This window comes from Littorina saxatilis, linkage group LG5, assembly GCF_037325665.1.
Source record: "Littorina saxatilis isolate snail1 linkage group LG5, US_GU_Lsax_2.0, whole genome shotgun sequence".
Taxonomy (NCBI): Eukaryota; Metazoa; Mollusca; class Gastropoda; order Littorinimorpha; family Littorinidae; genus Littorina; species Littorina saxatilis.
The window spans coordinates 12,207,653-12,220,296 of NC_090249.1; the positions used below are offsets into that span (position 1 = coordinate 12,207,653).

Sequence of the window (12,644 nt, forward strand, 5' to 3'; positions counted from 1 at the left end):
TGGAGATATCATACCCAGGAACTCTCATGTAAAATTTCATAAAGATCGGTCCAGTAGTTTACTCTGAATCGCTCTACATACACACACATGCACAGACACACCACGACTCTCGTCTCGATTCCCCCTCTATGTTAAAACATTTCGTCAAAACTTGACTAAATGTAATAAAAAAGATCACCCCCCCTCCCATCAACTAAAAAAACAAATTTTAAAAAGAGCAAACCTAATTGAAAACACAGTTATACAAAACAAATTTGAGGTTCAACAAAGACACAAACTCCTACCATTGTCAAGTCGACGTTTCCCCGAAGACTTGCCAGAATCCGCACCACCGAAGGCGAAGGGCAACTTGGCCGGTGCAGGTGCGTTCCCCACACCATCCTTGTTGGCAGCTGGAGTGGCAAAGGAAAAACCAGCGGTGGAGGTCGAAGTCTGCTGACCAAAGGCGAACATTCCTGGGGCGGCCACTTCTCCGTTCACTACCGGCTTGGCTGCAGAGGGGGCGGAACCAAACCCTCCTGCGCCAAGCTGAGCACCAGAGCCGAATGGACTGGCTGTTGTGGCGTTACCACCGAACGCAAACCCCGCTGAACCGGAGGAAGCAGGAGCAGCAACAGAGGAGCTGGGACCGTTTTTACTGCTCGAGTCTGGCGCTAAAGAGGAGAAGAGTCCTGGCTTGGCAGAAGTATCGTTGTTGGTCTTGGCAGCAGCTGCAAAGCTGAAACCGCCAGAAAGTGACGGTGCTTTAGCAGAACTGTCTCGACTTTCTGCCTTGGAATCGTCACTGCCAGAAAAGGTCACTTTAGATGTCAGGCCAGAGCCGAACACAGACGGGGCAGCACTGTCCCTGCTGGCGGTCGCCCCAAATGAAAATCCGCCAGTCACAGAGTTTGCTTCCCCTGTCGCCAATGAAGGGGCCGCACCCATGGAGAAGTTGTTACTAGGTTTGCCCACACCAAACACAGGAGTGAACAAACTATGGGCATTCCCCTCATTGCCTGTCTCTTGGGGTGAAGTCAATTTATCAACGCTCTTGGCACTTGAGTCTTTGCCCTGGGTTTGAGCCCCCCCTGCCTCTGATGGAGTCTTGAAGCTGAACCCCCCAGGCAGCGCAGAGGCCGAGGTGGAGCTTGCACTGTCCTGTGCCGGGGAAGTCTTGCTGGGCGCACCAAACACAAAACCACTACCACCACCACTGGGGGCCGAAGGTGCACCAAACTGAAAGCCAGAACCAGTGGCCGTTGAAGATGTCAGTTTGGAGTCTGCACCGGCCCCCAACTTCACTGCTGACCCGGCAGAGGTCAAGGGACCGTTAGTGTCTGTGGAGTCTTTGGCTCCGAACTGAAAGCCGGCGGTGGAAGAGGCACTGTTGGAGTTTGAGGTGTCCTTGCTTCCAAACTGGAAGCCTGCTGTGCCGGAAGTGTCCTTGGCACCAGTAGAACTTGTCTCAAACTTAGATTTTTCCGTTGAGGAATCTGTGGTTCCTGCGGCCCCCGTTCCAAACTTGAAGCCAGCAGTCCCCGATGAATCCTTGGATGTTGCACCGAACGCCTTAGCAGCAGAAGAACTGGATGCTCCAAACATGAAGCCCCCAGCCGCTGGGAGGGAGGAGGAAGAGGGGGGTGCTCCAAATTTGAAGCCTGTTGAGGACTCTGTGCCGGAGGTGCCGGCGGAGAGGAAGGGGGAGGCGCCTGAAGAGGATGTGGGGATGGAAGAGAGAATCAACCCCCCACTGGGTCCCACTACCCCTGGAGCTGGTGCTGCTGGTGCTGGTACTGACCCTGCACACACAAGTGGAAAGTAAGTATACACACTCTATTTCTTCTTTGTTAATGCAGGCTTCATTCCTGTTTAGGACTTATATATTCTTGTTAAATCTACACAGTGTTGAAAAGTTACGGCAGTTTTTGTACCCAGCACCTTGTCATGTCTTTTTTCTTTACCCTACAGCGAAGGAAGTGTAAAAGTGCTGGCTATGAAAACTGGTGTAATGCATCTACACAGTGCAATTTAAAGTTTAAGACAAGCCTAAAGCAGAACTTAACCCTGTACACAGGGTATGCAAGAACTGCCTTGACACACAAGGTTTTTATAAAGACAATATCTGTAACTGTCCCTTCCATAGCATACCAGAAAACTGGTTTCCCGTAACCTTTACTCACTAGTCTTTTGTTCTAGGCTCTCCCCTCTGATTATTCACTCAAGGTATAACGTCTTCTTCACAGGTAAAATGTGTAACTATGAATTTTATCACTCAAACCAAGACTGCATTAAGGGGCAACAATATACTGCCTAGAAATAGTAAACTTTGCCCTCCCTCCATCTCCTTTCCATTAACTTTGCCCTCTAATTATTTCACATTTTCACACGAGGAGAGTATCGAGAGTAAAATCTCATTTCCTTAACACATGCTTCTACATTCAACTTTTTTCTTTCTTTTTTTAACAAGAAGAGCAAACGCTCGATCGAGTCACTTTCGCAGTTCTGAATATTATATGAGGCATCAGATGGACAGGAAGAAATTGCTATTCACAACACAATACAGATGTATAAAGTTTGAATCAAATCCGATGAATAGTTTCAGAGATATGATATTTCAATTTTTTTCCTTCAAAGGAAAAGGTCAAAGGTCACCAAAGCAGACGTCAAAGTGTAGAGGTCACTGGGAGTCACGTTCACATAAAATTTGAGCCCGGTCACTTTTATAGTTTCCGAGAAAAGCCCAACGTTAAGTTGTGTGTTGCCGAACAGAAAAGGCTAGTTATCTCCCTTGTTTTTCTGATAACGTTCGTAAAAGGCTACAGATGTAAATACTTTGATGTAAAGAATAATCCTACAAAGTTTCAATCACATCCGATGAACTTTGTCAAAGATATAAAATGTCTAATTTTTCCTTTGACGCTGACCTGTGACCTTGAAAAAGGTCAAAGGTCAACGAAACCATCGTTAAAGTGTAGAGGTCATTGGAGGTCACGACTAAACAAAATATGAGCCCGATCGCTTTGATAGTTTCCGAGAAAAGTCCAACGTTAAGGTGGTGTCTACGGCCGGCCGGACGGCCGGCCGGACAGACTAACACTGACCGATTACATAGTCACTTTTTCTCAAGTGACTCAAAAACTGACCTGTGGCCTGCGTGCCAGGTCTTGGCGTTTCACAGGCAAGACACTTGGTGTCACCACCAGTGTTCTGCACCATACACACGTCACATTCCCACGACCCCTGTGGCGGCCGGAACTTGGCCATCAAGTCACTCGCTGGGGCCGACGGCTTGGCTGGAGCTGCAAAGAGGACGAGAAAATTACTGACAGGTCAAAAATTACTGTGATCTTCTTTCAGTAGAAGTGTTTTTATGCATCAGCTACAATATAAAATGTCTTAAGTAAATTTTCATTTGATTAATATACTTACCCCAATCACATATAGCATTTGACACAGTCTGAGATGCTAGGTACTGAAAACGCTTACCCGTCTAACAAATTAAAGGGAAGCAACCCCATCACCAAAAAGGCAAACGTAGCCATGGTAACGGGCCGGTACCCCGGGAGTTACCTCCCATCTAGTGGATACTACGTCACTTCCTATACCAACACGTGGTCATATTCATACGGCTTTAAAGAAATTAAAATACCATAAGCGGGGCAGGCGTGCGGGCCTACACTATGTGATTGGGGTAAGTATATTAATAATCAAATGAAAATTTACTTAAGAAATTTTATATTAAATTACATATTCTTACTCCCAATCACATATAGCAGATAACATCAACAAGGCGGTGGGAAAGAAAAATCTAACTCACTCTAAACACCTTGCCAAAAGCTGGCCCACTGCCAAAAAGTCAAGAAGGGCCGATGGGAAAGAGAAAACTAACTCACTCTAACCCCCTTGCCAGGGACTGGCCCACTGCCAACAAGACAGAAAGAGACCAGCGAACTCCTGACTGACAGCCAGAGTGACTCTTAGGCAAAACTTGCTAAAGAAAACTTCAGAGAGCAAGTAAGCTGTGCCCAACTCTTCTCCGGGCCATAAAGAAAAAACGGCCTAGGAAGAGAGACGATCCCAAGTTAAAAGAACCGGAGACGAATGGAGGGGAAAGACAGACTGACACCCCCCCCCCCCCCCCTTCTGTTGTAAGGAAATGCCAAGCTCGACAAAACCTGAGAGCTACCGGTCCGGTCCAGAGAAGACTGACCGAACTCCACACAAAAGAAGGAAAGAGAGACCCCTGAGTACGAAGTACCAGAGTCAAATCCAACCAAAAAAAACTCACAAGAAGCATAAATGTTCCTAACGTTCCAAGAACGTGAAGAAACACTCACCCACCCAAAACACACTGTACTGCTTCTCTGCGTTAGAGTTCAATCTAACCAAGGAAAGAAACGTAGTACTCCTGGGTAGTGACAAAGAAAGAACTTCAAGAAAAACCTGACTGCGATCTTTGACATCATCCCCCATAAGTATGCCAGATAAGGGTGCCGTAACCAGCAGTCTGGCTACTGTCAAAGAGATGGTACCCAGTTATCCTCTACCCTTTCACGTAAGCAGAAAGAGAAAGTACGAGGAAGAAGCTACTTACAAAAGTGCGTAAGCAACCGAAGGTGCAAAAGTCACAGAGGCGAAGCCTGGTGTGACTGGTGACCATGGACACATAAATCAAAACAGGCAACCACCATCGAAATAGTCGCCTGTGATAGAAAAGGGTGACTGAAAAGAAACCCGATCTAACAGAAAATCTTTCTGACTCACCTCATGCTCAGAATGAGAGTGAAGAAAGGAAGATTAAAATTCCACAGAAGAATGCACCGGCAAAGCTATAGTCACCCAGCGAAAAGCTGAAGACAAAAGCATAAGCCAAAGACGATCCACCCTTCAAAAATCTGCATGTAACCTCCGAGGCCAACTTAAGAGAATCTTAAGTTTGGACGAAACATCAGAACCAGTCTATTCGTGAGAGAAGGACAAAGTCGGACTCGACGAAAGACAAACCAAAACCTCACAGTCCCCCAACCATTGGCTGCATATAAATGCGAAAGCGCCCGAAAGGGGACCTCCCGCCATCACTAAAGTAAAGGGCGGAAGGTGGGGTGAGATCGGGAGTACTTCGGTGGAGATGGGGCTTACCATAGCTAAGCCCCTCCCCCTTCCCGAAGCAGAACATATCTCGAACCGCAAAAAGCAAGCTGAGCTTGCCCTTAGGCTGACAGTCTGGGTTGAGCAGAGGACTGGGCCTGCTTCTAAAGAGTAGGAGTGCTCTATTTCAACCCTTGTAGAGAGAAGTCGGAGAACTGACGTTCCTAGTTCGACTCGATCCCCTAATGACCAGCGATTAGCGCCAATTGGTCAAAAAATGAGATCCCTCTACCACCGGAAAAGCTCTCAAGGAGTTTCTTGTACCTGATCTGTGATCTGCTAGTTCGAGACAAAATCCTCCAACACCAAACCACAAGAGCATAGTGAAGAGAGGAAAGGAGCATCTGCTCTTCGTTCACCCCAAAGGCTGAACAAAGAGTGAAGACGTCATCAGAAAACTGAAGTCACTGAAAGTGAACACATCAAATTAAACGGACCTAGGCCGTAACATTTTGATGATTGTCTCCAAAGAGATGCAAGTTCCGAAAAACGAACGTCCTATCTCCTCTGAAGAAACAAGGATGTGTTCTGGAACCAACACAACCGAGTCTCTCAAAATCTGATATACCAGCAGAGGAAGCAATTCCCGCGTCACCGGAAAAGGTGACCGCAGGAGAGCAAAGGACTACTGAACGCAGAAACCTATGAAGCCGAAGCCAGCCAAGGCCGAGCCTGCTCCTTAACTTGCCTTGAGGAACAAGAAGAGGAACAGGAACATAAGGAATACCACTTCAGGCATGAGAAAAACTTCGCCAAACCTGCAAACGGTGGTATGCCACAGAAGGAGACTTCGAACCGGAAGCAGGAATCCTCCCTCTTCGCGGAACGGAAGTCCAACATCGCCGAAGCGGCAACCAACGAGGAAGCCGAAACAGCTAATGCACCTTCCGGAAATAAAGGGAAAAAACTTCCGCCACAGTTTCAAGAGCAAGCTGAACTTTGACAGCAATCCCAAATATGTTTGTTCGCTAGCCACAGACTGAACATCAGAGTGGTCAAGCGAAAGACAAGGCCGAAGGCCAAACACCAGTGGCGAAACGATGCCGGGATAACCGGAAACCCGCGTATCAGGACATCATCTTGACTTATACTCTGACAGGAGTGAGAGTAAGAAAACGCCGAGAGAACATCCGAAGCCAACGGAAATAAATGGACGGAAGCCACCCCACCCGAAGGGTGAAATGACAACTGTCCCGGCCGAGGAGAACCTGAACGCCCGAAGGCCGGCCGCTGAACCTCCATCACCGTCACCCATACGTTAAGACAAGGAAGAGGACCAGTGTATCCGGACGAAGCCAGAAATGCAACCAACGAAGCCGCACAATGCGGAAAAGAGGGCTGCTGGTAAGACCTGAGGGAGACTCTTAGAACCGGAAATAGGAAACATCCTTATTCCCGGAACGAAAGTCGGCATCGCTAAGGAAGCAACCGAAACGGAAGCCGGCGAAGCTGATGCGCCCTCAGGAAAGTAACGGGATGTAACCTCCGCCGCAGCTTCAAATACAGACTTGAGCATTGACGGAAATCCCGACCGCATGTCTTCCTTGACAACCAACTGAACGTCAGAATTGTCAACCAACACACACTGACCGAAGTCACAGTTCCTGGTAGCTGAAAGATGTACGGAATAACCGGAAACCGGAAACCCGTGAACCCTCAAATCGTCCTCACTCACTCCTTGACTGACATGAGAAACAAGAAGGGCAAAGCCCATACGACTCACATGCTTGACCTTGGCCTTTACATGACCTTGACCTTCAGGGTCAAGGTCAAATAACTAAACCTAGCAATGACATCATACACTAAGAACATGAAAATTTATATTAATTTTCTTATTTATTTATACTTACCAACACAATGTTATTTTGCATATAGCCCCTTAACTACCGAAAGAAAACGAAAGTGAAACTAGAGTTATACCCCAGAGTGACCGCCCTTTGCAGGTGGCGCCAGCAGTGCTTGGCGCCAAGCGCTGTCAGCTGGAATGCGGCACAGGCAACGCGGGCGCGCCACTTATCACTTCACCTATAAAACCGAATAGGCATGTGAAGAGGGGAGGAGGGAGGGAGCAATAAGAATAACATTGTGTTGGTAAGTATAAATAAATAAGAAAATTAATATAAATTTTCATGATTAATTTAGATTTACCAAGCACAATGTTATTTTGCATAGAATACCACCGAGGAGGTTGGGATCCCATGCCTTATCACTCCCAAACGAAGGTTGGCAGAGCAGGGGGAAGGCAGAGGTGCACGCACAGTGAACACCTAAGGACCTGGCCCCTGTCTGAATGAACCAAGGATTTGAAAATATCCACATATCTATGGTAAGAGACAACACTCACCTAGAGAGAGACCAGAGATTGTGAGAGAACAGCTTTCTTGATGCCGTAGGTCTCGTCTCCCCGTCTAGCCGAGAACGTGCGGAGGTAGAAGTCTGTGAAGGTAGACACAGACCTCCAGTAGGCTGCGTGCATGACTTGAGTCAACGGCACCCCCCGAACGAAACTGAGTGAGGAACTGATGGCCCGGATCTCATGTGCACGAACCGGAGTCGTTCGTGTCAGGTTAGCGTTTTTGTAAATTTGTTTGATCAGAAAAACTAACCAGCGAGCAATCGTCTGCTTGGAGATATCTCGTTCCATGTTAGGCAGAAGGGAGATAAACAAGGCTCGTTTAGTGGCCCTATGAGAAGCAGTACGGTCAAGATAGGCCTTTATGGCCCGAACGGGACATAAAAACCTATCCGGATCATCAGGGTCAAGGTCCCGAGTGAGAGAGGGAATGACGATGGGGGCTGAAAACACATCAGCCAGTTGGTTTTTTGCTCTGAACTCAGGCAAAAAGGAAAGAGTCATGGACGAAAGGTCAGGGGCAAACTCGACATCGTGTGGGAGACCACTAATGGCGTGGATACCACTGACTCTGCGAGCAGTTGCGAGCGAAACAAGAAAAACGGTCTTGAGAGTGAGGTCCCGAAGGGAGGCAGAGCTCAGAGGTTCGAACGGAGGAGACCTCAAGGCGTTAAGCACGAGGAAAACGTCCCATTTGGGAAAGGTGACTGTTTTGCGCACAGAACGATTCTTAATTCCGTCGATCAGATTGGTGATGAGGGAAGAATGAATGAGATGGAGAGGCCTAACCCCCGTGGCAGCCGCGATGGTACTGGTGACCGACGATTTGTACCCTAAGAGGGTACAAGCTTTGAAACCTTTCTGTAGATGAAGGGAGGAAAGGAAATTAGCCAGCTGGGTTGGAGAAGGCTGTAATGGGTCAAATTTCTTTCCGGCAGCGAAGGAAACCCAAGTGGACCAGCGTAGGGAGTAAAGGTTGTTAGTAGAGGGACGCCGAGCGTCAAGAGACAAGGAAACAGCGTGTGACGAAAGTCCTAATGTTCGCAGTTTTGACCGCACAAAAGCCAGGCGGTCAGGCGGAGGGAGTCGGGCGCGGGGTGTGGTATGCCCGATCGAGGTTGCAGGAGACTGAGCGAGTCGAGATTGAGGTCGAACGGGGGAACGTGGGAGAGCGCGACCAGTTCGGGGAACCAAGCTGCCGTGGGCCAAAAGGGCGCGACCAAAAGCAGTGTGGGCCTCTCCTGAGCGTACTTGGCTAGGACTCGGGTTACCAGAGCCGTCGGGGGATAGGCGTAGGCTTGGAGACCCGACCATGGCAGAGCGAATGCGTCCTTTCCGAAGGCCATGGGGTCGTGAAACGGACTCACGTACAGAGGGAGTCGCTTGCTGTACCGAGTGGCAAAGAGATCCACTAACGGAGTGAACCAGTGGGACCACAGAGGAAGAAGGGCCTTGTGGGAAATGGTCCACTCGGTCGGCAAGATCTGATCTCGGCGACTGAGGAGATCCGCGAGGGAGTTCAGTTTCCCCGGGATGAACTGTACTGAGAGGAGGATGTTCTGCTGGAAACACCAAAGCAAGATCTGCTCGGCCTTCAACGAGAGGGACGTTGAGTGTGTGCCCCCCTGGTTTTTCAGGTAAGCTAGGCAGACTGTGTTGTCCCCGTGAAGGAGAACAGACTTTCCCCGAAGGGTAGGAGCAAACTGAAGGAGAGAGAGGCGAACTGCCTCCATCTCGAGGAGATTGATGTGGAGTAGAGACTCCTGAGGGCTCCAGAGGCCGGAGGTCTCGAGAAGATCGAGGTGAGCGCCCCAGCCGGTCTTGGAGGCGTCCGTGAAAAGAAACACCTGAGGGGCTGGGGGCTGGATGGGTACCGGGGTCCTCAGCCACACCGGGTCTAACCACTGAGAGACAGCGGCCAGAAACCACGGGCCCAGAGTGATCACTTGCGAGTAGACAGGTGGTTTCGAGGACCGGAGAGCGACTTCTCGTTGGAGGGGACGCTTGAACACCCTCCCCAGGGGAAGGAGGGGGGAAAGAGATTCCATCGTACCCAGGAGTTGGCAAAGGTGACGAAGGGTCACGGTGCGGCGAGCACTGAGTCGCGCAATCCGTGACGTTAGGGCGTCGAGACGGGCTGAGGTGGGAGCCACCGTGTAGGCCACCGTGTCGAAAGACATGCCCAAATAGACAAAAGATTGGGACGGGTGGAGGTCGGACTTGGAGTGGTTGATCAGAAAGCCCAACTCTGAAGTCCAGTCCATGACCAGGCGCGAGTGAGTCCGACAGAGGGACTGGGTTGCCGCCAGGGTCAGCCAATCGTCCAGGTAGAGCTTCAGGCGAACTCCCTCCGCCCGGACCAAGGTAGCCAGTTCTCTGGTGACCTTGGTGAAAATGAGGGGGGCCAGAGACAGACCGAAGGGGAGGGCCCGAAACTGGTAGACCACCCCTGACCAGACGAACCGGAGGAGGTGTTGAACGTTCTCGTGGACCAGGATGTGAAAATAAGCGTCCGATAGATCGAGAGACGTGGCCCAGTCCCCCGGCCGGATGGCAAGTCTGATAGAGGGGGGAGTCTCCATCTTGAAAGGAGACTTTTGAATGTGCTCGTTTAGAGCAGAGAGGTCGAGAATCGGCCTGAACTCGCCGTTCTTTTTCGGGACCGTGAAGAGACGGGCGTAAAATCCCGGGCCGGGGTTGGACACCGGGAAGATGGCGCCTTTTGTCAACAGGTCCCGGACCTCTGCCTCCAGAGCACGAGCCCGAGAGGGATCGCTTGGTTCTGGGAACGCAATCGGGACGCCCGTGAGAGGAGGGGGGGAAACCAGAGGGAAGGAGTACCCCGTCCGTACCACTCTCAACACATACTGGTTTCGAACGTGTTTTTCCCAAGCCGGGAGAGCACGTCGAAGAGAGCCCACGGAGGACAGGAGAGGGGCGGGGTGTTGGGAGGGCGGGCGGGGCGAGTCAAAAGGGACCCGAAGAAGGCTGCCGCTTCTGGGGGCCCTTCTGCCCTGGTTTCCGGGCCTTCTGCCGCTTCTGCCCGACGGGCTGAGGGCGGCGAAAATTCTGAGATTCCGGTTGCCGAGTGGGCCGCACCGGTTGAAAAGAAGAAGTTTGAGTGGCAGGGGGGCGGAAATCCTTGGGTGGGTTGCCCTTGTGACGCTTGGGAGGAGGGGCAGAACACGTCCGCGACCCTACCAAGAAATCTGACTGACGCCGCTTGTGCGACTGTTCAACCACGGCCTTGACAGTACCGGGATTAAACAGTGCAGACGGCGTGGTCAGGGTGTTCCGCAAAGAACGCCGTTCCTCAGGTGAGAGATAGGACGACTTAAGGTGTGCGTCCCGGAACAGCGCGAGCAGCTGTGCTCTGAGACGGAGGAGAAGTTCCGTCTGAGAGGTCATAGCGGCCCTAAGGGCAGAAAAGGCGTGTCCGGCCTGGTTACCGTCCACCTGGGCTAGGGGCGTGAAACCAGACCGGAGGCCACCGTACCCGTCGAGTTGATGGCAGCGTCTGACCAATGCCATGCATTGGAGAGACATTGAAGAGAGTCGCTGACAACCCCCTCCAAATGCGAAAAAGCCAACGGGGTCAAAGCGAAGGAGGACACTGCAGGGGCAGAGCCCCGAAAAGGTTCGTTATCGGCACCCACCGCCTTACTGGTGTGTTGAAAAGGGAGGGTGCTAGCGTCGAACGCGAACTGACCCCCGCTTTTACAAGTCATCCTAGGGAAAGAAAAAGGCTCCCTAGGATTGGGGAAAGAGGGAGCAGTGTCCTGGGCCTCTGGGGGGACAGTGCTGCCAGTCTTGTCCGAATCATTAGACCGGAAAGACTGGAGCACGAGGTCCCACGCCAACCGAAGGTTAGGGTGACAGGTCAGTCGTAGGCGCGAACGCCTGTCACTCAGGGGACCCCCCTGCATGGAGTCGAAGGCCGCCCGAGCGTTAGCCTTAGAGGACTGGCCTTCGGAAAACGCCCCGTCTCCCAACTTGTCCGCCAACAGGTTGAGGAATGTGGTTGTCACCGTGGACCTGTCGGCAGACGGGTCCTCAGGGGAAATTTCCTCTGACTCAAAAAGAGCCAGCGGAGGAGAAGGAGGACACCCATGGCGTGGAGCCGGGGGAGCCGAGGGGTTCTCAGAGTGTGTGGTTGACGGTATAGAACCGGAACCTCCTCCCCGGACTGCAGAGGAGAGAGAGTCAAGCTGACCCTGGACGGAGCGCCTCAGAGAAAAGAGTTCCTCCTTGAATGAGGACATCATTGAAAGAAGACTGTTTGAAGATGTGTCAGCAACCTTAGGAGGCTGAAGATCGGGATACAGATCGTCCTCGGACGAGATGTCGTCGAACTCCCGAAAGGCGGAAGGCAGGCCTAAATCAAAGTCCTGGGGGTGGTCAAAACCAGAGCCCGCCAGAACCGAGGAGGTCACTGCCTGTGAGGTATGTCCCCCATGAGGGGGGGCCACATCAGAACCGTCCCGGGCCGCGGGCCCGTTAGGAGGAGCGGCACGGGAGCTGTCCCAAAACGTGGCCCCGTTCAGGGCAGCGGCCCGGGCCCCGGCCCCGTCGGGGCACGGGGCCCGGGCCGGGGCCCACACCGGGCCCGGGGCCCGGGCCCCGCCAGAGCACGGGGCCCGGGCCCCGACCAGGCCAGCGGCCCGGGCACCGCCCAGGCCCGCGGCCCGGGCCCCGTCCAGGCTAGCGGCCCGGGCCCCGTCCAGGCCCGCGGCCCGGGCCCCGTCCAGGCCAGCGGCCCGGGCCCCGGCCCCGTCGGAGCACCGGGCCCGGGCCCCGTCAAAGCACAGGGCCCGGGCCCCGTCCAGGCCAGCGGCCCGGGCCCCGTCCAGGCCAGCGGCCCGGGCCCCGTCCAGGCCAGCGGCCCGGGCCCCGGCCCCGTCGGAGCACCGGGCCCAGGCCCCGTCAAAGCACGGGGCCCGGGCCCCGTCCAGGCCAGCGGCCCGGGCCCCGGCCCCGGCCCCGTGAGAACATGGGGCCCGGGCCCCGGACTCGCCCAGGCCTATTGACCGGGCCTTGTCCAGGCTCGTGGTCCGGTCGGCGTCCCCGTGATTGGGAGAGGAACGGTCAACCGACATGACCAGGCCATCTAAGTCCGATATCACGCAAGGGGCTGCGAGTGACTGGACAGATGAAATCCCCA

At 52.6% G+C, this 12,644-nt stretch overlaps 1 protein-coding gene across 1 annotated transcript in view; it reads right to left on the reverse strand.

The window, feature by feature from the left end:
* LOC138966315 (nuclear pore complex protein Nup153-like) overlaps positions 1-12,644 on the reverse strand; it is a 41,759-nt gene that overhangs the window by 6,458 nt on the left and 22,657 nt on the right. The window contains exons 17-18 of the mRNA XM_070338500.1: positions 3,126-3,281; positions 285-1,781 (exon numbers count right to left, since the gene is read on the reverse strand). Coding sequence (XP_070194601.1) covers positions 285-1,781; positions 3,126-3,281 — 1,653 coding nt within the window. The remainder of the gene's footprint in view (positions 1-284; positions 1,782-3,125; positions 3,282-12,644) is intronic.